Source organism: Sycon ciliatum, chromosome 1 (genome assembly GCF_964019385.1).
Source record: "Sycon ciliatum chromosome 1, ocSycCili1.1, whole genome shotgun sequence".
Classification (NCBI taxonomy): Eukaryota; Metazoa; Porifera; class Calcarea; order Leucosolenida; family Sycettidae; genus Sycon; species Sycon ciliatum.
The window spans coordinates 41,562,368-41,585,607 of record NC_088643.1 but is presented as its reverse complement, the minus strand read 5'-3'; the positions used below and the strand labels follow the sequence as shown (position 1 = coordinate 41,585,607).

The following is a 23,240-nucleotide window of genomic DNA, read 5'->3' as shown; positions in this document are numbered from 1 at the left end:
TTTATGACCTACACAAAGTGAAAGTCAACCTCGTGAACACACGAACATAGCCACGGCAAGGTTGTGCGACCGTGGCAACATAAACCTAGGTGTATGGTGAATTTAGAGTTGCAGCTGGTCACGTTTCATGAGGAGATTGCACTTCATTAAAAAAATATCGATCCTCTGCATAAACATGTGTATGTAATTGTTCCTATTGAGGGGGGAGGGAGAGATGAACAATTATTATCGTCTTGAAAAAAATATCGATATGTATTTACGGACAGCTCCTATTAAAATTATTATGACATGTACATGTTAGATTGACAGCATGAAACAATTACGCGACGTACAACTAAGTTACTTCAACAAGGAGGTGGAGGACACTGGCTGGTTCTGAACCAGGTCCAGGGTTATCAGATCAGACTCGGTCATCTGCCATTGACTTGTACATTTGTGTACTGCCTGGCCTGGGTACTGTATGTACTTGTAAAGAGTAAAGGTCACCATGGTCACACGTGACGTGAGCGTGGAGTGGGACTCTGCTTGCTGAGCTCATATCATGAGCTAGCGCTAGCTTTAATACTAATAGCTACTAAGACTGTAAGATAGGTCGTGCTCAGTCATCATGGTCATCACTCCGGATATGCTCCAAACGATCAAAAAGTCACCTGGTCATGCACTTCAACACTGTATCAGTGTATGCACAGCTTCAACGACAAAGAAGAGTTTGTATGGTTGTGCTGTTTATTTTGTGAGGGCACTGGATAAACACACTTGACTTGGGTTTTGATCGAGCATCGCCCACTCCACTGCACTAGTGGCTAAAACAGTTGTAATTTCTAAGTCCCTCCGTGAGCCTGTCGTTGTTTTTCACCTATTGTACTTTTGCCTGTTTTGCAGCGCCACGTTGTTCTAGTAAAATACGTCCGGCACAACCAGTGAAAGTGTCAAAAGGCACAATTTTGTCATTCTGTCCATTTCCCATTCAATGCTGGTTGTAGTGCTCTGGCATAGTCGTGCGATAGCCGAGACATCCTCCGACTGTTCCGAGTGCAGCTCGATTGTCACCGTTTCGTAACTGCTCGTATCAAGCCATTTCCAGTTCTTGCTGTTGTGTAGCTGATGCTGGATCTGGCAAGATGCCTGAGCAGAATAGTATGTCCCTAGCGTTCTCTACGCCTATGAAGTCCTTTCCTCGCGGCAACGAGCCAGCAGCAATAACTCCTGGCCTGGACATTTCGCCGGTTCAAGACATAGCAGATAGGGATCATCGGAGATTTTCCACTGTCGACGAAAGAGACTTTGCTGGTAAGTGTTGGCCTACATGTACTACCATACCACTGCTAGTATCCTGCTCGTTTTGTCTGTTTTTATTTATTTTTTATTTCTTCATACGTTACTGTGCTCATACCCGCACATTCGGTCACAGCTAGCTACAGACGAGTAGACGCTGACCTCTTTATTATGTACACTGTGTTCTCAAGACCCAAGTGCATGGGCACATAGTCATGATAGGGATCGTGTCCAGATAAGGGGGGCTGCCCGTTTATCTGAGTCTATGTGTGTGCGTCTAGCCTTATGCGCGCATACGCATACACAAACACACACGCGCGCACACACGCACACACCATTGGACCATTGGACGCCCATCGCCAAAGGCGATGATAGCGATGCTACAGCAGAATTAGCCATAGCAGCTTGTGCTCACACACACACACATCTCACCTCACCTCAGACGTGCCCATCGCGGAAGCGATGATAGCGAACAGCTATGTTAGACATAGCAACTTGTGCTGGGATTACACCATTCAACAGCTTGCAAGGCTGATGAATTGCACACACACACACACACACACACACACACACACACACACACACACACACACACACACACAGAGGAGTTAGTATGAACAACAGCCTAGTGTGCCTGTCCACTTATGAGGTATGAGTCACACTCCGGGGCCTGCCTCGTTTATCCGGGCGGTCATAGATTTTTTCCACAAAAAGTGACTGTGGAGTTGTAATATTTCCACTGAAACTCGCCCAAAGGGTGCCCGGTAGACCGACGTGCGCGTAACTTTGGCGTCCGGATAACCGGGGTACGAGTGTACTTATGACGCTCATGAGTGCAAGGTCTGTATTGCAAGAGTCATGCTTCCTTTGTAGCTGTTTTTATCTTGAACATCTTGAACAAGCCAGATGAATGAGAAAATGAAGCAGAATTTCCCAGGCATGTTCCTCTGGAGTATAAGCTGAGTGTATAATTATAAGCCATTCCGCTGGTCAAAGATTCTTTTCGCTACCATCATGGAGATTCCTTGAAGCCATCAAGATTCAGAAGCGTAAGGCTTACAGGGGCGTCGCACACGGTACGGCCACTACGGTATTGACCGTACCACTATTTGCCCCAAGTACCCCGTGAATCAATAAATTGCACCGATTTGGGCTCTAAAGTACCAAAATTTTCGACTCAGCCATCCCTCCCCCACAAGTAAATTGTACTTCAGATTGCTGACCGTACCACACAAAAATACCTTCCGACGCCCCTGCTTAACTTCAATGACAGGTTACGTCTAAGTGATAATATTTGTAGGAAAGTGTCTGTATTTTCACCTGATATCGACAGGTATCAACATTACCACCTGACTTCACCACCTGATACAGCACACTGGGCACTTTTCGGACACCTTCCAGCACATATATCTTCCAGTGTGACACGTGATGTTGTTCGTGAATGTACTGTCATAGTTTTCTCTTGGTCACCTCACTTGTGACATGTGGCTACGTGTGAGTTCACAGTATTGTAGAACTGCTTTCAGAAGACTGGTATAGGTTAGTGGCCAACCGCACGCACTTGAGGTGTGAATTCTAGAATGTTCGTCAAGCATTTATATTTTAGTGTTTGCCTCCGCTTCCTTATTTTATTAAAATACCCTGATGCTGCCCAACAAGCAAACTATTGGAATTGTTTTAGTCCGTGTAGCTGAGAGCCTGTGGAACGTGTCTTCAAGTCTGTAGTGTAGAAGGCTGTAGTGTAGGAGGCTTGAGGATCTTTGCAGCTTCATCTATATGGTGTTTTCAAGCTTAGAGAAACTCGTTGCAATGGAGCTAGAGACTTCATGTGAGTGCACAAAGTGGTCCCCTGCTCAACATTAAGTTACGAACAAGACTCTCTTTCTGTGGCTTCTCTCACCTACCGAAATTAAGAAATGTTGCTACCAAATGAAAGTTTGTACTTGTGCAGTATTTTGAAGCAATACCAGTGTGTAATGCTGTTCTTCTGAGCAGTGTGTGTGGCTTTCTACACGAACCCGAAGGCCCTGGCCACACCATGCTCTTTGGATAGATGATTGCAGGAGGCTCTCCTGCATGCCACAGTGTGCTTATAGGGATGCAGTCTTTGCCTGTGTGAACTGTATGTTCCAGATACATAACTTATTCATGCAGGTAGGTGTACATGTACGCTTATGCAGGAAACTCGTATCGCGCAGAGAACTGTTTCTCACACCGTTGTATGTGTACATTGGTGCCGCTGCTGTTGTCGTTGTTGTTGTGCTCGCTGCACTAGACCACCACCGGCGCAATGTCTACGTTGGACTTCACATGAGCATGAACGGCTTGGATGAGACACCGGGGTCAGGTGACGGCAGCGGTCGACATCACCATCATCACCACCGACGGCATCATTCTCGTAGCCACCACCGCGGTGAGCGTAGCCATCACCACAATGGACACCACCACCATCATCATCACCACAAACACCGTCATCGCTCTGATGGCAGTGCCGCTCCACTTACTCCATCGTTCAATTCTGATGGAAAGCCAGTACAAGGTTAGATTTGTGTTTTGGTCTATGAGATAAGTGACACATTTTTGTTCCCATGAATTGTGCACCCCAATTTTAACAGCCTTGCAGCCTAGAGAGCATGTGTGCGCAGACGTGTATTTACCGCCATATTGCCAGGTGCGTATTTACTAAGGGTGAAACGAATATTCTAAATCGGAACGAATTGAATATCTTTCTAAACGAATCGAATATCGAATATTCTATACCAAAAAATCCTAAAGAATTTGGCTAGTCCGCTGTCGTTGTAGACCAAGTAGACAGTGGAGTCATGTTCACTACTCTTGTGAGTCTTACCGCCATTTGAATCAACCTATTATAACACGTGAGATAACACGTCAGCTAGGCAGCCATAGTGCAAAGGAGGACTGACTCATAATGAGGTAAGACATCGTAATAGAGAACCGAGAACGTAAGAGAATGATGCAACCTTCGTCATAATTTGTCATACACGCATCATACTTGTAGTACTTCAAAGTAAATGTACTGTCGTGGACATGTAAATCCAGTCGATTGACTGGGGCCGGCGCCCTCAGCGCGTATAGAACGTTGCATGCAGTGCACGATCATGTTGATCCGATGCGACCATCAGCGCATAATCATGCGTGTACTACTTACCTACGGCTGCATGGCCAGCGCCCTGGGGCCGCTAGACGTGCGACCGGATTTCCATGTCCACGGCAGTAGGTCGTCAGAATAGCAATAGTGTAAGTCCTTATATCAGACTAACTATGACACAATACTATCAGAGATGAATAGCAAATGGGGTACGCTACGGCAATGTAAGAATTGCTAGGCGAGTCACTCAATACTAATGCTAAAATAGTCACTCGGTACTTACAAATTCAAACGATCAGGGGCACGGCACACTCTTCATGGATAGCACGGTGACACTGGAGTTGGCGAAAGAGAGACGGACACATCAGGCATACTAGTAGGAGTACTGTACGACATGTTATTATAACGAGTTGCAAATTTAACGATGTCCAAAAATTCATAGGTTAGCGAGAAGATACGTGAACGATCTTGCAGTCTTCAGGCGTATCCACACATAACACATTTCAGGCATTACAGCCTCAACAGAACTTATTATAACGAAGAAATGTAACTTGTTAAGACGTTAGATGTACTTCCTCGTTATATTTACATGACATTGTCTTACAGTAGCGACTGGCACTGTATCAGACACACTAGGAGTAGCAGTGGTAGGAGTTCTAGAAAGTAGGAATAGCGAGAATGGCTGTTGTAGTGGCTGCTATATCCGTGACAGTAGATGACTGAGTCGGCGGTGAAACTGGTAACTCGGGAGTCGGAGTTGCTGGAGCTACTGCAGGAGTGACGTTTAGCGAAGACACCGCTGGAATTACGTCAGACTCCGACAACAGACTAACGGACTCAACTGTCTTGTGCTTTAAATGATCAATATACTTTTCGGATGACTCCTCCCGCCAAGCAGAATAGGTCAAAGTACTGAATAGGTTGCTATTTTTTTGCTATGCTACCCTCTAGCCCGGCATTTGGGTTTGGCACCTGGACGCGCATTATACACCCTCACTGGTGTATTTACTGAGAACTCACGAGCCGCTGTGCTGTCCAGTTCATGGGCTTGCTGCATGGACGCGGTGAAACTCGGTTGCAGCAGTGCTAAACGTGTTGTCGGAGCTTTCTTCAGCCGAATACACGCTGGACTCTGTTTGGCAGCAATGTGAAGTGTGGTCCTGTAGTCGAAGAGAAACCGAGACAATTGCATACAAACAGACCCATGGCGAGGTCTTGCTTGCAAGGCCTTCTTCAGTTCTTGTATCATCCGCTCCCACTGGCCATGGCTAGCGGGATGATATGGCGGTGTGCAATGGTGCTTAATTCAATTCTGCGCACAGAAAGCAGCAAATTCTCCAGAGGCAAATTGCGGACCGTTGTCGGACACTAGCACTCCAGGGATACCAAACGTACTGATACAGCGTAATAAACAGTTCACTGTCTTAGTAGTAGTAGTGGACGAGCCAAGCTCATACACATCAATCCACTTGGAATATGCATCGACTAGGACAAGGAACTGCTGTGACTCAAACTCTGCAACACGCTCGAATGCGGCATTGGGATACGCCCAATGATGAACAGAGTCTTTGCGAGGCAGATTCGAACTTTCTTGGCAAAGACTGCAATCAGCGGCTAACCTTTCAATATCGGCATCTAAACCTGGCCACCAGAAAAAGCTTTGGGCCACACTCTTCATACGAGATACACCAGCATGCGAAGAATGCAGTTCCTCTAGCAAATGCTGCCGAAAATGTACTGGGATAATCACACGGTAACCCCACAACAAACAACCATGTTCTCGCTCCACATATACTGGCTTACACAGAGACATAGACAGCAATAGCGACAACACACAAAGTGAAGGGTAGTTGGCCGCAGCCAGATGTGAACTGGATAACGAGTGAGGTATGGAAGCAAGGACTGAGAACAGAGTGTCTCCGATAGAATAGGCGTGCCAGTGGATAGCAGAAATAGGCCATGATGCAGAACCACTTGGGACCGTCAGATTAATTTTCCTGGACCGAGCCAGCCGGGAAAAAACCCTCGCCGACGGACGCATTTGTGAGGGAAAAAACGGGTGTATATCCCCCAATGGCGATTAGGCATCATGTAGGCATGGCAAGCACATCACGGCAAACAGTGAATGATAATATGCATAGAAATGAAGGGTGGGAGGGCAGGGACACTGGTGAGACTCAAAACTGACTGAAGAAGTCAGGAAAAGAAGCGACAATAAAGAACACACCAGATGCCATATTTGCAACTGAAAATATTTCGCGAGAAATACAACTTCTATGCTGAAGTCACTCCAGATGCGGTTAAATGGCTCTAACCTGTCCGGAACAGAAGCTGGCCAACCGCAGCACCATTCCTGGCAAAGAAATGCCATCAAGGCAATCTTGTTTGTGCCCACTGATAGAAACTTTGACCATTGGCGAGGTGTTTCTTGTTACCACCGCTGGTAATCCGTAATCACATCTCACCAAGGTTGCTGGCTTCCTCCCACGCTCGGTATTCTTGATCGAACTCTCTGGATATGTGCCTGCTACGAAGTCGATACGTTGGTGCTTTGATAGGTTTGACACAAGGTACTTGAATACAAGCTCAGCCAGCTCAGAGAAGGTGGACGGGATGCTTGGCATGCTTCAAAGTTTGCAAGAAGGCCATCGCATCTACTACTAGCAGTGCAGACTGAGGCAGTTTGTGTGCCTGTACTATAGTTTGTGTGCCTGTACTATTGGTTTGCTGCTCGATGATGTACTTGAGCGATGACGCATTTGAGGTTTTCATGGGAGTCCAATCTTGGGTGCCAAGAGGCCATGGCATTGGACTGATACTCGAATAGGATAGCTCAACACCTCTCTTATACCAAGCTACCTTGCTTGTGCAAGAACTACCATCCACGAGAACAGGTTTCGATCAGCACATGGCATAGAGACAGTCTGCGTCAGGCAAGAGCTGTCAGCGGTAGATTTCTTACTTAAAACAATGGTGTAACCTCAGGGTAAACAAGTAGCGTTACATACATAAAACCCAGAAGGTGCAGCTTGGATGGGTTGTTGACTTGCTGTCCTGGCAAATTGCTTGATGACATCATTACCGAGCCATACTCAAGCTGGTCTCTACTGCACACCTGCATGTCACTATAGTGTAGTGTGTGTTATCACGTGTGTGTTTTTGTTGTGTGTGTGTGCGTGCGTGCGTGCATGTGTGTGTGTACGTGTGTACGCGTGTGTGTACGTGTGTACGCGCGCGTGTGCGTGTGTGTGTGTGTGTGTGTGTGTGTGTGTGTGTGTGCACCCTTTTGTTGTGCAATGATGGCAGGTCCGGGGGACAGGGTCAGAACCCTACTTGCTGAGGATCTGACCGTGAATGGACATGAAATTGAAACACATGAGGTAAGGATTTATGCACTGCCTGTCTACAGCAGTGGACAAAAGTATTTGCCGGGGATCATTTATTGCATACATAATAACGTGGGTCCGTCTTTGCTATTATCAGATGTTTCGCATCATCCTTTCCTGTATTGTTCACAGCTGATTCTGCCCGTGCAGTTGCGTAGAGTCCATGAACTTTTATTAAATGAACAGTACAAAATATCACGAAATAGTGAGTACTAGTGAGTCAGTCAAGTGGCAAGTCAAGTTGGCGGAATAGCGCCAGCTCCAGTGTGGGGAGTGTGGGGAGTACAAAATATCTCCTTTCCAATGTGGATTGTGGATACTGTAAGTCTACAATTTTTCGCCCCATTCAAATGTCGGCCTCCCAGGGCTAAACCCCATTTCGGCAGCATCAAATTTTCAGCCTGTACTGCTGCCGTCTGTATACAGTGTCGCACTGAACCTTGCAAAACAAATTTTAATTTTCGGCCAAACATGACCAGGCCGAAAATAGCCGAAAATAAACGCCGAATATTTGTTGACTTTACAGTACTTCGAAGTACCTTGTTTTCATCGTCATGTAGTGGTTCCCATGTGTGTCTCTCTTCATCTCTAACGTCTAGTTGTTCACCGAACTGGAAGAATTACAAGTCGAGGATGGCGTGATGGAGTGGAAAGAAACGGCCCGCTGGGTGAAGTACGAGGAAGATGTTGAGTGGGGTGGGCAGAAGTGGAGCAAGCCGCACGTTGCAGCGCTCTCGCTACACTCTCTCTTTGAGCTGAGGAGCTGTATTCTTCAAGGAACCGTGCTCTTGAATATGAATGCTTCTGATTTGACAGCCATTGCTGGTAAGTCGATGCACGCACTATAGTACAATACATACCAACCATCCCGATTTGGCCGGGACCGTCCCGATATCGAGGGTGGTAATAGGCACCCAAAATGCATTAGTTGTATGCATCACAGCTACATTTGTATCCATTTTCATACCTATAGTATGTCATTGTCCCCATCTCAGGTTTGCAAAGGTTGGCAGGTAATGGTATGATGTACGTCAGGGTTTTTTTCCCCGGTTGTGACTTATCCACCACAAAGGAGGAATCTAACCCAAGTTCCCTGTGCTCTGATGTTAAATATTCCTCTCTCTCTCTCTCTCTCTCTCTCTCTCTCTCTCTCTCTCTCTCTCTCTCTCTCTCTCTCTCTCTCTCTCTCTCTCTCTCTCTCTCTCTCTCTCTCTCTCTCTCTCTCTCTCCCTCTCTCTCTCTCCCTCTCTCTCTCTCCCTCTCTCTCTCTCTCTCTCTCTCTCTCTCTCTCTCTCTCTCTCTCAAAATCAGTACAGCGGATGCTTATTGCTAGCATATCCTGACACCTTTGTTCACGGGCCCAGGACATTATCTATTGTCTGCATTACCCACATTTCATCTGCATACTCCACACTGCAGAGTTATAGATATAAACACAAACAGAGCAAGAAAGAAAGTGAAAGTGGAGAAAGGTTTTGGAAACCTGATGTAGTTTTGGTTGCACATGACAATATTCCCAGAGCCAGGCGTAAGTCACCGCTGGAAAATGCTTCTCCGGGTAATCGCGTTCACTTTGGCATTTAGAGCTTCCGAACTGATTCTGAGAACGGGATGCATGTTTGCAATTAATATTTCCTCTCGTCCGACACTGTCAGTCGCCGTGGGCAAAATCCTTTTTACGAGCACTGAGTTCCTGGCATAGTTCGGATGTGCATGGCACTATTTTATGAGTCAGGCTTGACTCTTCTCCTCCGCCTTGAATTCTTTATAAATCGTCACATTTTTCAATGTACACTGTAAAAGCTTGGACTTGAAACCTTGTGTGTACGTGTATATCTGCACTCTGTTTGTATTTAGACTTAGTATTGGATGATCTCGTTGCAACCACTCAGTTGGAGGAGGCCAACCGACACTTGGTACGCACAGCTCTTCTCTGTCGACACACTCATCAAAACCAGTCTTCCCAGCGCCCAAAGCTGCTACGACGCAACACCAGTGAAGACGGTCATCGTAAAACAAGCAGTGTTCCGACGGCAGCGGCTGTGGATGGGCTCTTGGCACCTGATCACAGCCAGCTACGGGAGAACTCATTGCCGGATGGCAGCAGTCCATCCACTGTACGCAAGCCAGCTCCAGCAGTAAGTGTTGTTGTTACGGAACTGTCTGTCTTCGTGCATAAGGAAAGTGTTGTTGTTGGTGAGGTTGAAAGTATGCTGTCAAATGGTCACTAGGTTTGAAGATTGTGTTGTTGTTCATGAGTTGTTGTTGCACCCAAGGTTGATATTCATGAGGTTTACTGTATGTCCGTTTCTCCTAACTTTTTATACTCCGTTGCTGATGGGTAGTCACTAACATGCCTTCATCAAACATGTGTTTCTTATCTAGTTTACGGTGAAACGTATGGGGACTTGGGGAGGATTGATCGCTGGCCATGCAATATTCATGTACTTATGCAGCAGGTAGTCTGACTAGGTCTTCTTGCACTGTTCTTCTTGGGTGTTCTTGCACTGTTCTTCTTTGGCGTGTGTAGGAATCTCACTTCATGAAAAAATTGCCTCCCAATTCTGAGGCATCCAATGTGCTTGTGGGACAAGTTGACTTCCTGACCCGGCCACTGATCGCCTTTGTCCGCTTAGCGGAGTCGGTTGTTTTGGGTGATCTGACCGAGGTGCCGTTGCCTACTCGCTTCCTCTTCATCTTGCTGGGCCCGAAAGGCGAGGAGGAACGCTATCACGAGATTGGCCGCTCCATTTCGACACTGATGTCCGATCCGATCTTTCACAACGTAGCCTATCGAGCAACTTGCCGTGCTGATCTGCTGGCTGGTGTGGATGAATTCCTTGATCAGGTATGGCATACTTTTCTTTGTGCGCTCCCGCTCTGGTTGTTTTTGTTGCTTGCTTGTATATCATAGAAACCCGTATCAACGCCACCACCCAATAACGCCCCCTACCCGTGCACATGCCCAGGTGCCGCGGGTATCAACACTCTTGTCCCATTTTTCCCGCCCACCTCCGTGTAAACGCCCATGGGCGAAAGCACCGTCCCAGTACACAGTGTAGTGGCTGTACATCTCTACATGCATCCCAGTACACAGTGTGGTGGCTGTACATCTCTACATGCATCCCAGTACACAGTGTGGTGGCTGTACATCTCTACATGCATCCCAGTACACAGTGTGGTGGCTGTACATCTCTACATGCATCCCAGTACACAGTGTGGTGGCTGTACATCTCTACATGCATCCCAGTACACAGTGTGGTGGCTGTACATCTCTACATGCATCCCAGTACACAGTGTGGTGGCTGTACATCTCTACATGCATCCCAGTACACAGTGTGGTGGCTGTACATCTCTACATGCATCCCAGTACACAGTGTGGTGGCTGTACATCTCTACATGCATCCCAGTACACAGTGTGGTGGCTGTACATCTCTACATGCATCCCAGTACACAGTGTAGTGGCTGTACATCTCTACATGCATCCCAGTACACAGTGTGGTGGCTGTACATCTCTACATGCATCCCAGTACACAGTGTGGTGGCTGTACATCTCTACATGCATCCCAGTACACAGTGTGGTGGCTGTACATCTCTACATGCATCCCAGTACACAGTGTGGTGGCTGTACATCTCTACATGCATCCCAGTACACAGTGTGGTGGCTGTACATCTCTACATGCATCCCAGTACACAGTGTAGTGGCTGTACATCTCTACATGCATCCCAGTACACAGTGTGGTGGCTGTACATCTCTACATGCATCCCAGTACACAGTGTGGTGGCTGTACATCTCTACATGCATCCCAGTACACAGTGTAGTGGCTGTACATCTCTACATGCATCCCAGTACACAGTGTGGTGGCTGTACATCTCTACATGCATCCCAGTACACAGTGTAGTGGCTGTACATCTCTACATGCATCCCAGTACACAGTGTGGTGGCTGTACATCTCTACATGCATCCCAGTACACAGTGTGGTGGCTGTACATCTCTACATGCATCCCAGTACACAGTGTGGTGGCTGTACATCTCTACATGCATCCCAGTACACAGTGTGGTGGCTGTACATCTCTACATGCATCCCAGTACACAGTGTGGTGGCTGTACATCTCTACATGCATCCCAGTACACAGTGTGGTGGCTGTACATCTCTACATGCATCCCAGTACACAGTGTGGTGGCTGTACATCTCTACATGCATCCCAGTACACAGTGTGGTGGCTGTACATCTCTACATGCATCCCAGTACACAGTGTGGTGGCTGTACATCTCTACATGCATCCCAGTACACAGTGTGGTGGCTGTACATCTCTACATGCATCCCAGTACACAGTGTGGTGGCTGTACATCTCTACATGCATCCCAGTACACAGTGTGGTGGCTGTACATCTCTACATGCATCCCAGTACACAGTGTGGTGGCTGTACATCTCTACATGCATCCCAGTACACAGTGTGGTGGCTGTACATCTCTACATGCATCCCAGTACACAGTGTGGTGGCTGTACATCTCTACATGCATCCCAGTACACAGTGTGGTGGCTGTACATCTCTACATGCATCCCAGTACACAGTGTGGTGGCTGTACATCTCTACATGCATCCCAGTACACAGTGTGGTGGCTGTACATCTCTACATGCATCCCAGTACACAGTGTGGTGGCTGTACATCTCTACATGCATCCCAGTACACAGTGTGGTGGCTGTACATCTCTACATGCATCCCAGTACACAGTGTGGTGGCTGTACATCTCTACATGCATCCCAGTACACAGTGTGGTGGCTGTACATCTCTACATGCATCATCTACAGTACTGTAGTATGCCTTAGTACTGTACTACTGTACTACTAGGACACTGTACTACTAGGACACTGTGATAACCTTGTACGTACACGTTGTAGTACGGCGTGAGGTGAAAATCTTCAAAATAAGTCTTATTTCATTATCCGAAATAGCACCCTGGCCCAAATTGACACCCGTGTTCTGGTCCTTCACTGACGTTTCCGCCCAGGGTCTTATTGCGGGTGTTGCGGTATATAAAGACATGTTTATGCCAGCATAAGAATAGGTGTCTGCCATTCCACACCGTGGTAGTACATGTATCTTCGATTGCTATTGTGTTGACTCTCTCTCTCCTCTCTCTCTCTCTCCTCTCTCTCTCCTCTCTTCTCTCTCTCTCTCTCTCCTTTCCTCTCCTCTCCTCCCCCCCCCCCCCCCCCCCGCTCTCTCTCTCTCTCTCATGACGATAGTAGAGGGAAGAAAGAAAAGTGAAAGGGGAACATAAAATCTGTTCTCTTCTCATATGTGTGTTCTGTTCTTGGCATTGTCCAGGTTGTTGTCCTTCCACCGGGTGAGTGGGACCCAACCATTCGCCTTGCACCACCGGCAAGTCCTCGCAAAGCCGCCGAGCGCCTCATGGCCAACGCTCGCGCTCCAGCTCCCTCGAGGGAGAAACGCCAGAAGGGGCATGGCGGCAACGGGGGTAGCAACAACTGCGCTGAAGGCGAAGACGAAGACCCAGGAAAGGACCTTCATCATGCTGGCCTGAAGCGAACTAGACGGTATGTCCTAAGCGTCCCCATCTGTGTTCCCTTTACTTTGGTTTGTACATGTATAGTTATGCATGTGTCATATGCAACTTTCAATCTTGCTAGACGAGTACATATGTACACCGAGTTGCCATTGTGCTCTGAAAGTGGCATGCTGTTTTCATCTTATTTTCCCAATATTGGATAGTGAATTTCTCTGTTATTCTGAGTTGCATGAAAAACTCAGTGTTTTGAAAGTTATAACGAATCCTCTGTATAATTATTCTGAATCCTCTGCATGTGACTAGACAATGCTTAGCTCTGTTTGGACGTTGTGGTAGGAATGCTGAAAGATCGAGACGAACAGAACGTCTTGTTTTCTTTCGACGCGAATCAAGTCATGGTTATTTAAAGCGTTGTGTACGGTGTGTTGTGTGTGGTGTTGCTGTATGTTTGTGTGTGTGTGTGTGTGTGTGTGTGCGTGTGTGTGTGCGTGTGTGTGTGCGTGTGTGTATGCGTGCGTGTGTGTGCTCCTTGTGCGGTGCAGGTGCTTTGGTGGTCTGGTGGGTGATATTAAGAGGCGCTGGCCGTGGTATTTCTGGAGTGACTTCACGGATGCCGTGCATGTGCAAACCATCCCTGCCATCATTTTCATCTACTTTGCGTGCATTGCGCCGACTGTGACATTTGGTGGATTACTGGAGGATAGTACTAATGGATACATGGTGAGTGGTCCGACGGGTGTGCAGTTTTCTTGTTTTCCACATTATGGCCACTTCTTTCTGCCAGGTTATTGCTGAGATTTCCTGGTCCTGGACAAGTAGCTGAGCGCCTGTACAGAGAGCAATAGACCTTCGCGTAGTGACCGCGTCTGTGACATTTAGAATAGGGTGTTGTGACCCTACAGTGATGAATGGATGGGAGCCCGCCAACTACTCGTACTCACGCACTCGCCACAAATAACCGGTGGTGTTGCAAAAAGCGTCACACATCACACCACACATCACACCGCACTCATACGTACACTAGACCGTAATATTACATCAGACATCGGACAAGAACCGTATTCATGTACGACAATGTGCGCGAATAATTCTCTAATCGAATTTCGCAACATATCCTTTACGAAAGGAATTGTGTGTTGCTCCCTACGTGGGAGCTTGCGCTATTCCTGCCGACTTGACTTCTCACTTGACTGACTCACGACAGCCATCCAGTGCACACGAGAAGTCCATCGAACCTTCCACTCGCCGAAGTCGCACTAACCTCTTCTTCATATTCTTCACTACGTGTCTAATTCGGGGGTCTCTGATCAGTTTATTTGCAGTGCATTTCCTAGTTGCCTTTTGGTGTAGCTGAATGCCAATGTCAACCAGTTCCTCAGCTTTCGATATCTTTTCCCTTCTGTCTGCTTGTTTCCCCAGGGAACCATGGAAATGATCGTTGCCTCTTGCTTCTGTGGAGTTTGTTATTCATTATTTTCTGGCCAGCCATTGACTATCCTGGGTGCGACCGGTCCCATGCTGGTGTTTGAAGGAATTGTCTTTTCGTTCAGGTAAACTTCTAGCAGTTCTGTGCTGTTGATCTTGGTAGCGATGATGCCTTGTTCCCAGTACACTTGCCGATCTCTTTTTTACTCATAGTGTTGCTACCAGCGCAGAAACACTTTCTCTTGGTCTTTCCAGTTGTGCTACTGATTTGTTTTTTCGAACACTACGCATGTGGTACAGAGTAGATCGCTGTGGGTGGTGGAAGCTGGTTGGCTGGCTGGCTGGCTGGCTGGCTGGCTGGCTGGCTGGCTGGCTGGGCGCATTACACAAGTCCACCAAGCATCGTGGATTACGTCGCTCTAGTCTAACCGAAGAATTGTTCTTTCTGTTCCCTGGTTGTTGCTCTGCATAGTGAGAGCAATGGTCTGCCATTCCTGCAGTTTCGCTTCTGGATAGGCATGTGGACTGCGGCGTATCTACTCATTATGGTTGCTATAGATGCCAGCGCTTTGATAAGTTTCTTCACTCGCTTCACCGAAGAAACATTTTCAGCTCTGATTTCTCTCATTTTCATTTACGAAGCGTTTTCCAAGCTTTATCAGTTAGAGGTAAGTGTGTGTGTAAGTGTATGTGTGTGTATGTGTGCGCACGTGTGTGTGTGTGTCTGTGTATGTGTGTGTATGTGTGTGTGTGTGTGTGTGTGTGTGTGTGTGTGTGTATGTGTGCGCACGTGTGTGTGTGTGTGTGTATATGTGTGTGTGTGTGTGTGTGTGTGTGTGTGTGTGTGTGTGTGTGTGTGTGTGTGTGTGTGTGTGTGTGTGTGTCAGCCGGTACTTGTGTGCGGCTGTAATGTCTCCGCGCGTACTTCACGAGTGTGATTTGTTCACTGCACGCTTTCCACTTGCCATGTACAGAGCACCAATGTACAGAGCACCAATGTACAGAGCACCAATGTACAGAGCACCAATGTACAGAGCACCAATGTACAGAGCACCAATGTACAGAGCACCAATGTACAGGCCATGCCCTAGACCCTAGTCCTAGGTGTGTAGCTTTGACAAAGTGATATTCCCAGTTACCAGCAAGTGTGTTGGCTAGGAGTAGCAGTTTGTATGCTGTAAGTGCTGTACGGTGCCAGCTTTACTGTTCCTCGCTCCTGGAAACACCCCAGACTGTGAGCTGTATGCTGGATGTGTAGGGCGCTAACCCATATCACATCTGACTCTACACTACAGTACTACTTCACATTGTATCACGGTCACGTGCATTGCTGAGCCATGCCCACGAAAGCTGTGATGAGCATGGCCACTCGTTGGTGTTAACTGTTAAGCCTCTACTTTACTTGCCATTCTTCTAGTACTGCGATATTAACTTGGTGCTTGTGGAGATTATGCTGATCATGCTCTTTGATAAGGAGCAGTGCAGTGATACAAGGAACAGTGCAGTGATGACTTTGCTGACCCTGTGTGTGTTGTGATGTATGTTCAGGGCAAGTATCCTCCTCACGGCGAGTATCACTTGCGCTCCACCGTGCTGGAATACAACTGCTCCTGTGCTTCCAACGATACCGTCTATGGTCAAATGCCGTCCGACTTAACCTGGTCAACGTGTACTAACGTCTATAATGCAACGGCTGTGGGTCGGGGCTGTCCACCAGAGTCTATCACTGGTTCAGTGTACTTTGTCTCGTTCATTGAGCTGTTTGGAACGTTCTTTATCGTCTATTTCCTGAAGAAGCTACGCAACTCTCCGTACTTCCCCACTTGGGTAAGTGTGTAAGTGTGTGCTGCAGCAGCAGTAGCAGTAGCAGCCTCAGCGATTGTATTGTTCTCGCTTCTTGCACGTGTGTGTGCGTGCGTGGCTGTGTGCGCACATATGTGTGTGTTTGTGTGTGTGCGTGCATGCGTGTGTGTGTGTGTGTGTGTGTGTGTGTGTGTGTGTGTGTGCGCGTGTGTGTGTGCGCGTGCATGCGTGTGTGTGTGTGTGCACGTATGTGCGGAGTGTAAATCCACTGCTCTGCTGTAATTTTAGGTTTGGAATGTCTCTTTCAAGTTGCCTTTCAGCCATGCAGTTCGAAAAAAAACTTCCATTGTTTGAGACTAGCTAGCAGTTGTGTGTCCGGAAAGCCTGTGCATGTACCTTGCAATAGCACAGGATCGGAAGAAGCAGTTTGATTGGTCCGGCCCCACAATAATTGTCTTTCATACATTGTGTATAATAAGGTAGGGTCACATGACCACCTCCCCAGCAGTAATCACATGACCACCTCCCCAGCAGTAATCATGTGCTGATGGCTAAACAGCTGGTCCGGTCGTGGCCTGACCAGTTCCGTCACCCCTGTAGCACTGATTACACTGGTAGTGAACTAGTGAACTAGTGCTCTGTAGCTCTGCCAATTGTCATTCTGTTGTGTTTGTTGCATACTATAGCATTCATGCTCCTTTCTCCTTGCTACTGTTCTTCTTGTGTGCCGATTTAGGTGCGAGGCCTCATCTCTGACTTTGCCGTGGTCATCGCGATCATCTGTATGTTAGTGTTTGACATTGTATTCAGCGTTCCGACACCCAAACTCAACGTTCCCGAGAATTTTGAACCAACAAGAAGTGCAGATCGAGGATGGGTGATTTCGCCAATAAAGGGTGTTGACTGGTGGCTGCCACTGGCTGCATCTATTCCAGCTATCTTAGCGTGTATTCTAGTGTTCATGGATCAGCAAATCACAGCGCTACTCGTCAATCGGCGGGAGCACAAACTGAAGGTATGCTGGATTTTCACTTTTGCTTAGCAGCTGTTTCTACTGGTTCTTGTAATCATTTTTGTTATGCCCACAATGCTTTCTGGTACAGCTAGAGATGTCATGTTCAACTGACTGAGGACGTTGTGTGTTGAGGTTCATCTGAATGTGTGCGTACGTGTACGTGTGTGCTTGCATGTGTGGGTGGGTGTGCCTGTGTGCGTGTATGTGTGCATGCTTGTGTGTGCGCATGTGTGTGTGTGTGGTGTGTGTGTGTATGTGTGTGTGTGTGTGTGTGTGTGTGTGTGTGTTGTGTTCCACTGGTCTATTGTGTGTTTTCAGAAAGGACCTGGCTATCACTTGGACCTTCTGGTTGTGGCCGTGCTCCTTGCGCTCTGCTCTCTGTTTGGCTTGCCATGGTTGGTGGCTGCGACCGTACGCTCTGTCACACATGTTGGCAGTTTATCAGTAATGGATACAAACACAGCACCGGGAGAGAAACCTAAATTCCTTGGTGTTAGGTAAGAATGGCCAGTGTGAGCAATATTGTCTGTGTCACTGCCTACACAGCAGACGTATTGTTGTCACATATTATCTGTGCAGGTGGAATTCACAAACATCACACAATTCTACAGTGTGTACTTTGATGTACAATCATGTACAGACGAGGTAACAGTGCGTATCGGTTATAGTGTGGTTGTGTACAAGAATATACTGCCTACAAGAGTGAACTCTCATGTTTTCATAATCATAACATGGGTTTCAAGTGCACATATATATTCTTACAAGCAATTTTATCGTACAGTAGAATATATCGGTCCTAAGAATGGACTTTGTGTAGCGAAACATGCCAGATTAGTACAAAGTGTATCGCCTGTAGTAATAACATCTATCCAAGCAGTTCTGATCTGCCTCGCGTTGCGTCGTAGTGCTGCAGATTCAACTGTTGTGGTCATGTAACTCATGTTGCATAGCCGCATGGTAAGCCTATGTGACTGTGACCAGCCACATTCACAGTAAAACTGCCTTGCATGTACGATGATCTTCCTGTCTCTGCGCACATGCATATGATATGTCACACTTGATTTATCGTGTGTAAGAAATATCGGAAATAAGAATAGAAAGTCGTTTTTCAAACACCCACACTATAACCCATACCTATTGAACAGTAATCTAGTGTACTATAACTGACGTCTTTTAGAGTTGTGCACTTTCAAGCTGTTTTCTTTGACTTCTTGCTAAACGTGTATGCAAACGAGTATGTTGGTGCTCTCGGTTTTTTGCTCATATTATTTCCCTTTGCTAAGTTCTCTTCACGACTGTGGTGTGTGTGTGCGTGTGTGCGTATGTGTGTGCGTACATGTGTGCATGTACATGCGCATGTGTCTGTGTGTCTGTGTGTCTGTGTGTCTCGCATGTGTCTGTGTGTCTGTGCGTCTGTGCGTCTGTGTGTCTGTGTTGTACATGATGACAGGGAGCAGCGTGTGACGAATTTCTGCGTCTTCCTGCTGCATGGCTTGTCTGTACTTGCGGCGCCGGCATTGAGGGTGAGTTTACCTGCGTTGCCACTCCAGCCTGTGCATGATTTTTAGCATGTGGCCATGTACCTATAGGTTTTGCCCCCCCCCCCCCCCTCCCCCCCCCCCCCCCCCCTCCCCACACACACTCATTAACTCACCTGCACATACACTGCTAGTCTTATTCGCTCTACCATTTATGGGATGTCGGTGCTTATGTTTGAGTTGACATTGCTGACAATGTGTACTGTAGCCAAAGTGTGCATGCTGTGTGTGATACCCTGTGCTCTGTCCTAATCACTGTAGATTAGCATGCTGCAGAGCTTTAAAAAAACCAGCAAGCATCCAGGTTGCGTAGATGATGATGTTGTTGTATACTTTATTCAAAGTGGGAATCAAAACAGGCATAAAGCCTGATAACAATGGACCCACTGGTGACAAGAAGAAGTCGAGTTTGGTTGCCGCAGACTCTTCTTAGTGTAAATACTGGACGTGGATACTGCATGATTACTGCATGATTACATTCTTTACACTTACCGGTAACAGGCTATGTTGATTATTCCCAAGGTTTCCTCTTGTCTCTCCTAGTTGTGTATCTTCACAATAATTGTGTTGCAAAAAAGAAAAGAAAAGAAAAAGTTCACGTTTGGTGTGCAGAACCGTATTCCTCTTCCTGCCTATGATGTATTCTTGTTTGCTCTGTGTTTTCTTACTGGCTGCTGCTGCCGCGGTGGTGTGCACAGCAACTGCCATTGCCAATCCTGTACGGCCTCTTCCTGTTCATGGGCTATGCGTCCTTGCGAGGTGTGCAGTTCGTTGAGAGACTCCAGCTGCTGTTCATGCCGCAGAAGTTCCAGTTTGACATGTACTACGTGCGGCATGTGCCCATGTATCGTATGCACGCCTTCACTCTCATCCAGCTGCTCTCTCTCGTTGCCCTGTGCATTATCAAGCTGACGCCAGCCAGCTTGATCTTTCCCATCGCAGTAAGTCAGGTGCTGTTGCCGTCCACATGTGTACTTATGATCATGGTGACAGACAGTGTAACCTGTGCTTGCAATGTAGTGGCAAGTCAAGGCATTCTGCAAGGAAAGCTTGACCGTTATAGCCGAGAAAGCCGAACCCAGGTGTATGGCTGGCCTGCTGCTGTTGGCACAGTGGCATTTGTTACATTTGGTAACACCAGACCTTCATCAGCCATTCCTTTTCTTGTTGACCACTGTCACCAGCACACCAGCACACCAGCAACCCAGTCTCGTCTACAGCAACTAAGCGGAGGACATGTATTAGGAATGCAGCATGCAATACGACAGCACTAACATGTGGATAGGTTGTACAGCTCAGCTGGTATGACTGTTCGTCCAGCATGGCAGCCTTTCATTAACACCGAGTGTATTGTACTGTACAGTCGTAGTGTGTGTGTGCCAACTGCCATGACTGGTCTGGCCACTGGAGCAGGCCACTGACAGGTTCATTAGGTCTGTGTTTCAGCAAGTACAACACCGATTCTGTCTTTACTTTCCATTCTGTCTTTACTTTCCGCTGTACCTGAATGTATGTATATCAAGACATTCTATAACGGTGTATGTGTGTATGTGTGTATGTGTGTGTGTGTATGTGTATGTGTGTATGGGTGTGTGTATGTGTGTGTGTGTGTGTGTGTGTATGTGTGTGTGTATGTGTATGTGTGTATGTGTATGTGTGTGTGTGTGTATGTGTGTGTGTGTGTGTGTGTGTGTTTATGTGTGTTCGTGTGTTCATATGCGTGTGTATTCTGTGTGTACATGGTGTGTGTGTGTGTGTGTACACGGTGTGTGTGTGTGTATTGTGTTATCAGGTACTAGGACTTGTTGTAGTGCGTCATTTCCTCAAGTACATATTCACTGACCAAGAACTGGAGATCCTGGATGATAAGATGCCGGAACTATTGAAGCGCAAGAAGCAGGATGCTAAGAAACACGGTGTACCACCAGCACCCTCTGACAGTGATTGTAGTGAGGTTCTAGATGCAGAGGTAAGAATGCTCACTGGAGACACATCAAAATAATGTATAGTTATCTTCTTATACAGTACTGCTCGATGAAATCCAGTCGAGTTTCTCAAGTACGCGCCGGGCGTTGCGCAGCCCTAGGCTTGCAAACACTGGACTGCGAAAATGTGCACGGCACCAACTTGACTCTCGCGACTGGATTTCATTGAGCAGCACTGTACATGGTACTGCTAGTACACTGTACACACACACATACACACACGCACACATACACACACGCACACATACACACACGCACACATACACACACGCACACATACACACACGCGCGCACGTGTGCACGCTGACACAACCCTCTCTTCTTGTACGCTCAATTTAATGTTGTACCTCTCTCTCTCTCTCTCTCTCTCTCTCCTTGTCTTGGTCTCCTTTCTCAGCAAATCATACCCCTCTCTTTGGGGTCATCTGAGAGCACCGGGGTACGTCAACGCACTAACAATATGGCTGCAAAGTCGTTCAATATGACTGACGAGCTGAATCGGTGTGAGTTATGGCAGCACACTCACAGCCACACTACTCAACGCCTCTCATCAATCGACAGCCAATATGAGCCATCTTCTCAACCTGATGGCGCTGTGGGCAAGGTGCAGAATGGTTATGTGCCGTTGCCAATGGTGCGCGAGTCAGCGTTGTAAACTGTGGTATTCATGTGATGCACCATCGAGCTCGGTGATTTCTTCAGCACTTGTACGCATGGCAGCATTTTGTATTTGTCCGTCACTGTGTGGTGTTTCACTGGAAAGCATATCCAACTGGATCATTCTTTTGGGACAAGTCGATTGTCACACGTGCATCCTGGCAGTGCAACTGTGCTTGATAATGCTGCTGGTAGTGTCTGTTAACAGTCACTGTGTGCTGGATGTTAGCGTCATGTGGGCCATCCCAGTCCTATCACCGTAGAAGTCTGCAGTATGTAGCCGCACAGCACTAGCATTGGTATTGTCTGCAGTGTTCAGTGTCCCAGTACTGCCGCCGCCGTTGTGGTCTGTGGTCCGTCAGAGCCCACCTGGCTTGCCATTCTCTCATTGTGCAGTGTACGTCTTGTAGGAGTGCATGTGTCACTTGTGTAACTTTGGTCATCACAGTGTTTCTGCTGCTTAGTGCCGCCGCTGCTGTTTCTGCTGCTGCCGCAGCCGCTGCTCCTGCTGCTGCTGCTGCTGCTGCTGCTGCTGCTGCTACTGCTGCTGCTGTGTAGTATTAGGTGGTGTGGACAGGATCTATGTATCTTCTTGTTGTCAGTAGTCTTTCTCTCATGTACCATCACTAGCTAGTGGTGCTAGCTGTAGTTGTAGAAATTTCTACCCACCATGCCATGTGGTGGTGAGGGCCTGTGGCTGAGCAGACGGAGATTTTAGTTTATCGTGTCGTACTACAAATATAGAGTTGCTCGTAGGCAAGGACTGTTAGAGTTGCCTGCTAATATAATAATTATTATCATTTCAAGGTGATTTGTATCTATGCCGTGCTGCATCCATTGCTGCAGTTGATTTCAGACATTGAAATTCTCCACTCTTTGTTCTATAGCTGCCGGCAGCATTACTATCTGATTTGCATGCATGTACGGGCAGGCAGCAGCCTTGCGGCGTGGTGCTGTGCTTGCCCCGTTTAAGTAGCACTATGTGCACTGCTGTCTGTGCCGTTGAATCAGTTCAATGTTGAACAACCGGGCGTTGAGTTATGTCAGTATGGTGATAGCATACTTTAGCTGTAACTTATTCTGTGATCTGGAGCGTAACAATTACATGTACTTATCTCTTGTAGCTTGCACTAGCTTGCTCAGCTGTATTCCTGCAGAGTGTCTTGTCCTACTGGCATCAATGGAACTATAACCGTGATCACCTATTTATTTCCAGATACGATTTCTGTACCTCTTCACACCGATTTTTAAGCTAATTTTATACTTAGAAGTGGCCGAGCAGATTTTCTGCTAGCCTGGCTAACATACAATGTGATTGTGCCACTGGCATACAGTACTTGTCCTGCTTACTAATTATTATGTGTTGTTGCTGCTGTTTACTGCTGCTGATTGCGGCGTTGCTTTTCAACTGTATTCAGTGCAGCTATGCTCAGTCTCAACCTTTTCTGGAACTATTCTTGTGGGGCGTGAACTCTCCAGTGCCAGTTCTGTGTGTGGTGTGTGTGTATCTC

At 47.2% G+C, this 23,240-nt stretch overlaps 1 protein-coding gene across 3 annotated transcripts; it reads left to right on the top strand.

The window, feature by feature from the left end:
• The first annotated feature begins 671 nt into the window (after positions 1-671).
• LOC135826473 (sodium bicarbonate cotransporter 3-like) lies at positions 672-23,200 on the top strand. Of its 3 annotated transcripts, none has more exons than XM_065339078.1 (17): positions 672-1,290; positions 3,551-3,814; positions 7,691-7,764; positions 8,370-8,595; positions 9,628-9,908; positions 10,301-10,618; positions 13,105-13,334; positions 13,849-14,026; positions 14,726-14,856; positions 15,204-15,399; positions 16,280-16,558; positions 17,271-17,549; positions 17,868-18,046; positions 19,000-19,072; positions 19,786-20,028; positions 20,880-21,056; positions 21,470-23,200. In XM_065339078.1, the coding sequence occupies exons 1-17, from the start codon at positions 1,122-1,124 to the stop codon at positions 21,725-21,727; spliced, it is 3,555 nt and encodes a 1,184-aa protein (XP_065195150.1). In that variant the 5' UTR covers positions 672-1,121; the 3' UTR covers positions 21,728-23,200. The 3 variants fall into 3 exon arrangements, with proteins under 3 accessions (XP_065195150.1, XP_065195159.1, XP_065195167.1); XM_065339087.1 differs by lacking the exon at positions 672-1,290 and adding an exon at positions 2,859-3,103; XM_065339095.1 differs by lacking the exon at positions 672-1,290 and adding an exon at positions 3,142-3,429.
• Positions 23,201-23,240: the final 40 nt, after the last annotated feature.

What these genes read in the sequence shown, in the direction of transcription:
- LOC135826473 (XM_065339078.1), top strand. Translation starts at nt 1,122, where the DNA reads ATGCCTGAGCAGAATAGTATGTCCCTAGCGTTCTCTACGCCTATGAAG. An exon ending in TGATGGAAAGCCAGTACAAG is followed by an intron (nt 3,815 to 7,690) that starts GTTAGATTTGTG and finishes CAATGATGGCAG; the next exon opens with GTCCGGGGGACAGGGTCAGA. An exon ending in CCTAAATTCCTTGGTGTTAG is followed by an intron (nt 18,047 to 18,999) that starts GTAAGAATGGCC and finishes ACATGATGACAG; the next exon opens with GGAGCAGCGTGTGACGAATT.